We start from the raw sequence: 5,469 nt of genomic DNA, 5'->3' as shown, positions 1-5,469 counted from the left end.
TGATTTACCTAAATTGTTTGTCCTCTCAATATGTTTCATATTAATATTGATACACGGTCCTAATAATGGATAATTGATTTGATGAAATGAGCCATGTATGACTTTCAATTTTTTGATACGATTTAATACGAATAATAATAAACAGAATTATTTTTCGTATTATATTAAAAAAGGTTAATAAACGTTATGCTACGATCAAGAGTTGTTGAAACAACACGGAAAATTCCGCGAGACTCAGCTAGTGGTAAATTATTTTGCAGCTGATGACAGTCTGTGCCCTTAGGTATACCTATCGTATCAGTCACAATGTCGCATCTATTTCAAGTACCTACAAAAAAAGAAATAGTGGGCCAAAGGTCCATATTTTCTGAACTTCATGTTTGAATTTTTATTTTTAAGTTCTTATCGTCCAATAGGTAATAAATCTGAGGTATAGTACAGTATTATGGATAGCTAATTACCGAAATATTTTTCTTACAATAAATTAGTGAAAACCGTTGATAAAAATTAAACTCGCAAACGCAAAATCGCAAAATACAAACATACCTTGAAATTTATTACATTAAAACCTCTTTACCCAAAACATTATTTTCCTAAACTTTTAAAAATAGAAAAATCAACAGCAGTCCTCATTGTCATTTAAAAGTCATGTTGTATGCAATCGTAAAACAGAAAACTCGCACAAAAATATAACATTTTATACAACCATGTTTTAGAACTATTCTTCACGAGATTTTCGTCATTATTTAAACAGTTCATTTAATAAAAATGGGTGATGTGCATTATCAAAAATGGAACCCAATTTTCCAAGGACTGGTGAGATTTTTTTACTTTTTTCCTTATGTCATTGCCTACTTGTTTTTTGTTAGACGTTATTCGTACAAAATATTTCGAGTGATGAGGATGTAAATCAAATATTTATTTACGTACTCGATATAATAAATTCAGAAGTTGAATTCTTAATTTGCAAGCATTATACTAAATGTCAAATAAGTCTTTAGTACTTTTTCAAAATATTCTCGTTGCCTTATAAGTTGGTTTTCTGTGTTTCAAGTTCTTATTGCTCATTCAATGTGTTGTTAGCAAAGATCTGTGTGAGGAAATTAGAAGGGTTTGCTAACGAAGTATTTTTCCCTCGGGACCACGGAGGTAGGTTGTCTCATTGTGATATTCACACCGCATTGCGAGAACGGTTTGTTAGATTTAATCTGTTAATTGCTTTGGTGACAAGACGAAGTGGTGTAAGGAAATGTACTTATTGTTATCTTCGAAGTGTGTTGTGTTTCCTTTTTAACACCTCTGTGCAAGAAGAGAGATGTTATAAGTTCCAAGCTGCCGAGCCAATTGAGCGTTTTAAATTTAGTTTTTTAATTATTTTGTAGTAAGGTTGAATGATATGTTGTATAAAACGGTTCAGTCGTTTAAAAGTTGTAAGGAAGAATAGTAGAATGTGAGCAAATATTCTCGAATTTGGACTTAAATGAAAACACTTATAGCATTAGGATGTTGATGACTTTTATTAAACGAGAGAGTTCTTAGCTTTGATTGATGAGAAAATTGGTTTTGGATTATTGTAAAGGCATTCATGACCTGTTTTTAAAAAGCTACCGTTTTAAGTAAAATAGTTGAGTTCGTGGAAGTTTGTTACCGACACTGCCACTTACCAGTGTAGGTATTCTACCGCTGCAACTACATTGCTCTAAGAGGTCCACATGATTTTTTTTTATAACTAAAGATTATCGACTTGTATGCTTTATAAACAATTTGAATATCTGGTAAGTAGCTTGATTGTACCCCACAAGTGCAGTGGGACTTTACTTTTCTAACATAAATAAGACACTGCTAAGGAAAACAGCAGAACATATTGGCTTGTTTTAACAAAACTTAATTCAGTTTTTCACAATAAAATAGTTTTTAATCAATTCCCCGAATCAAGTAATCACAGCACATAAAAATATTGTCACCTAATTTTATAAATTCATAATTAGTGATCACGTGACGAAATATCGTTAACTTTATCAGAACTACAATAAAATAAAACAAAAGAATTACAAGCAGGTCTTAATTAATTATGTTGTTTCATACAATTCATGAATATGTATGTGAATTGGGTTCATGTGAAAAGCAAACGAAATAATTATTAAAATTAATTTTGGGCCCAAATGCGGCGGGCCTTGAAAGCGGCTCGTCCGTCGAGAACAAGCTTTAAATGCTTCGTTTTAAAAAAAGGCCCGAAGGGAAAGATGTACACCTTTTAAAAGAAAATTTTACTCATAAATTAACTCCTCAATCCAAAATAAAACGGACATCAATTATGGATACACATTTTTTCCACTGTCTTAACTAGAAATTAATTATACCCTATGCTATAACGAATTCACTAAATTATTGGTTAAAAAGACCAAGTGAATCAAATTTTATTAGTAATCGCCCTCAACAAGTGATATTGCAGAGTGACGTTTTGAATGTCAGCAAACCGAAAGCCTATTGCCATCTCTTGAAAAAACACTATTGGACTTGTGGAAGCGGGACAGCGCGCTAGACGTAGAGCTCATCTCCCTCCCACACCCACAATAGTTCTCTAAGATTTGGTGATACGCGGTGACTTAAATAATTTTGTTTGCAGACGCTCAGCTAAACAGAAGTTTGTATGCGTTGATGATTAACGCTACGGAAGTCATTGACGACGTTGCCAACGGCATGTATGCTGATCGTTGCCAGTGGCAGACAGCCATGTTCGGGCACCGTGTATGTAAAACGATTTGATTAATTAGTTTAGATTAAAAGAAATCTCTGCAATATTACTTTTTGAGTGCAGTTTTATAAACAACAAGTAGAGGCTAATAGGAGTATTACAGAATGCAATGATAATGATATTATGTTAGAAAAACATGTTTTTAGTGACGGATATTTACAGGATAAAAATTCGTCAACGCACTTCGGTATATTTTATTACAAGACAAACTACATAAAATTCTTTTTTTTTGTCCAGAAGTTAGGATAGAGCTAAAGTGGAAATACTTCCGGTAGGCAATTACGTAGAAGCCTAAGTGCAGAAAAGGGAGGCCATAGCTAAGTACCATGCTAATAATAATTATGATTATTCTTGATTTTTCCAGTTTAGTGTATCGCGAACGTCGTGCCCCGGACAGGATAATGGCAGTATCGTTAACGTCCTCCGGAATTGGTTGCGGACCCATGAAGAGGCCCAGGTAACAGCGCGGGTCGTTATAACTTGTTGTACCTATTTATTTACATACCTATCGTATATCATTTTTAATAGACGACGACCTTGGACTGACCTGACGAGACGTGGGACTTTTTTACAAATATGTAAGGCCCAGGCATAAAATACCGAGACTCAGAACAAAGTACGTGGATCACAAAAATCCGTAGCCCACGCGTTTATTGTATCTGTGTGATGTCACCCACTGTGGGTTTAGGGTGGTGACCACTCAGTTCTCCTTGAAATTAGATAATTTCTAGGTTTGAGGCCATGGTATTATTATTAACCGTTTAAGCTCACGTTTTAAATTAAGACAAGTATGTAGTATTTTTGTAAAAGTGACGGAAAACTACACCGCATAAAGCAGCGTTGTACTGGTGGTAGTGGACTCCGAGGGTGGGTAGAAGATGACAATGTCGAATTTTTGCTAGAGTCACCGCTATGTGCATTGTAGTGCACTATCTCCTAAGTTAACTCAGCGGCTTCCATTGTGTGGTGACCTGTATCCAGCAGTCACTGTTACAATCAGAAAATGAGTATCATTTAAATCAGAGCCTTATAAATTTGTAAATGAGTTGAATTTTGATTCTTTCAGGTGATGTTAGCCAGTGTCCTGGTAGTAGTCGGTCTTTGGTGGCTTGTGCGAGCGGTCCTAACGCTACTGATAAACTTGGTCTGTCCTTTGTTGGTCGTAATATTGGCTGTGGTAAGTAATAAAAGATAATTTTAGTATCGATTTTAATGCCTTTTTATTTCTTATTGGTATCAAATGAATTGGCACTGATTGAACGTTTCACTGAAAATTGAGAATTCAAAAACAATATTATAGAGACAACCGTTTATTACGTAACTATACAGAATAAGATATTGACTAATTCTGAAAATATTGGAAGTATCCATATAGTCAGGATGAAGATAATCCTTTTAAGAAAACAGTCGAATACTGTAATTTAGTATTTTATTGATTTCCATTTATTTTTTTCGCAGGTATGCGTCCCTCAGCTTCGCGCACCACTGCTAGGTCAAAACTACCCCGTGCTAGCTAATCTCCTCCGAACCATACTCCTGAAAATGGCCGAAAACATCAAAACGTGAAATGTAGACATGCTGTCAAAGTGCTAAGTTTGAAATCGAAATTATACGCGATACGTTATTTATAGGTATTTGTTTTATTGTGAAAATGAGCTTTTCAACGATGGACCTCCGAGCTGGGCCTGGCAGTCATAATTCTAGTGGTAATGGTTTAAATTCCAACTTATATAATATGTACGGAAGCCTGTAGCAGTTGTGAAAGAGAGCTACTCTATGCCCTTCGTTATAGTAGATTTACAGGAAGCTAGACGTTGATAGACTGAAAAAAAACCTTATACAATCATATTTTTACTCATGTAGAGTAAGAAAAGGGGTTTTTCGCAGATTACATATACACTTTTGGGTTTTTCAAAAACGATTTCGTACATTATACACATATTTGACTTTCGCACAAGGTAAGGTTTAAACATCAATTATATTATTGAAGTAATATATCCACCATTCAAACTTATAGGATATTCGTTATCAGGCACAACTCACTAAAAGTTTTTGCGTACTGAATTCAGTGAATACTTGCCGTGCCGTATGCATAAACGGCTACAAATATTTATTTTTATCATGCCAGAAAAGCTGCGTCATAAAGCTGCAGCAATGATAATTAATTCTTGGTAAATGTGTGATAATTAAACGAGTAGTAAATCACCTGATGAAATAATAAACCAGTAATAAAGCGCGCTCAATTAAAACTGTTGAAACACCCCCTGAAAAGCCAGAAGTTATAAAACAAACAACATTGGTAGTTTAATGCTAGGCCATATTTATTGACCGTGGTATTTATTCAGACCATTTCTACACTAAATTAACTAGCTCTACAAAACAACCTTTAAATCATATAACTTTATAGCATCGAATAAAATAAAGGCGGAGAAGTGGCAAATGTTCGGCTTCAGCTGTAAAATGTCACCTCACGAAAATAGAGTAAAATAAAACAACCTACAAGTTTCATTTGGAAATGTAGAGCAATGAAATTTAACGGCATTTCATAAAAATAGTGTTTTACCTCTTGATATTGTGTTTTACGATTTACTTATGAATCTAAACTATCTAAACCTCACTCAAACGCATACGAAATATTTCGTTCGTTACAGCTGTTCAGAAGTATATTAAACACGTAGAAATACGTTTCGTTTTACATAACATATCTCGTTAAT

General features: G+C 34.3%; 1 protein-coding gene across 4 annotated transcripts; it reads left to right on the top strand.

The window, feature by feature from the left end:
* Positions 1–609: 609 nt before the first annotated feature.
* Positions 610–4,385, top strand: LOC113502139. Of its 4 annotated transcripts, none has more exons than XM_026883533.1 (5): positions 610–816; positions 2,627–2,748; positions 3,120–3,224; positions 3,822–3,932; positions 4,214–4,385. In XM_026883533.1, the coding sequence occupies exons 1-5, from the start codon at positions 792–794 to the stop codon at positions 4,319–4,321; spliced, it is 471 nt and encodes a 156-aa protein (XP_026739334.1). In that variant the 5' UTR covers positions 610–791; the 3' UTR covers positions 4,322–4,385. The 4 variants fall into 4 exon arrangements, with proteins under 4 accessions (XP_026739334.1, XP_026739337.1, XP_026739335.1 ...); XM_026883534.1 differs by having other exon boundaries at positions 613–816; positions 3,120–3,212; XM_026883535.1 differs by lacking the exon at positions 610–816 and adding an exon at positions 871–1,149.
* The last annotated feature ends 1,084 nt before the right edge of the window (positions 4,386–5,469 follow it).

The sequence above is a fragment of the Trichoplusia ni genome, chromosome 16 (assembly GCF_003590095.1).
Source record: "Trichoplusia ni isolate ovarian cell line Hi5 chromosome 16, tn1, whole genome shotgun sequence".
Classification (NCBI taxonomy): Eukaryota; Metazoa; Arthropoda; class Insecta; order Lepidoptera; family Noctuidae; genus Trichoplusia; species Trichoplusia ni.
This window is presented reverse-complemented; position numbering and strand designations above follow the sequence as displayed.

Excerpts from the sequence above, each read along its gene's own strand:
- LOC113502139 (XM_026883533.1), top strand. The coding sequence starts at position 792 with ATGGAACCCAATTTTCCAAGGACTG. Across the intron at positions 817-2,626 it reads ACCCAATTTTCCAAGGACTG|ACGCTCAGCTAAACAGAAGT; the intron begins GTGAGATTTTTT and ends TTTTGTTTGCAG. Across the intron at positions 3,225-3,821 it reads AGGCCCAGGTAACAGCGCGG|GTGATGTTAGCCAGTGTCCT; the intron begins GTCGTTATAACT and ends TGATTCTTTCAG.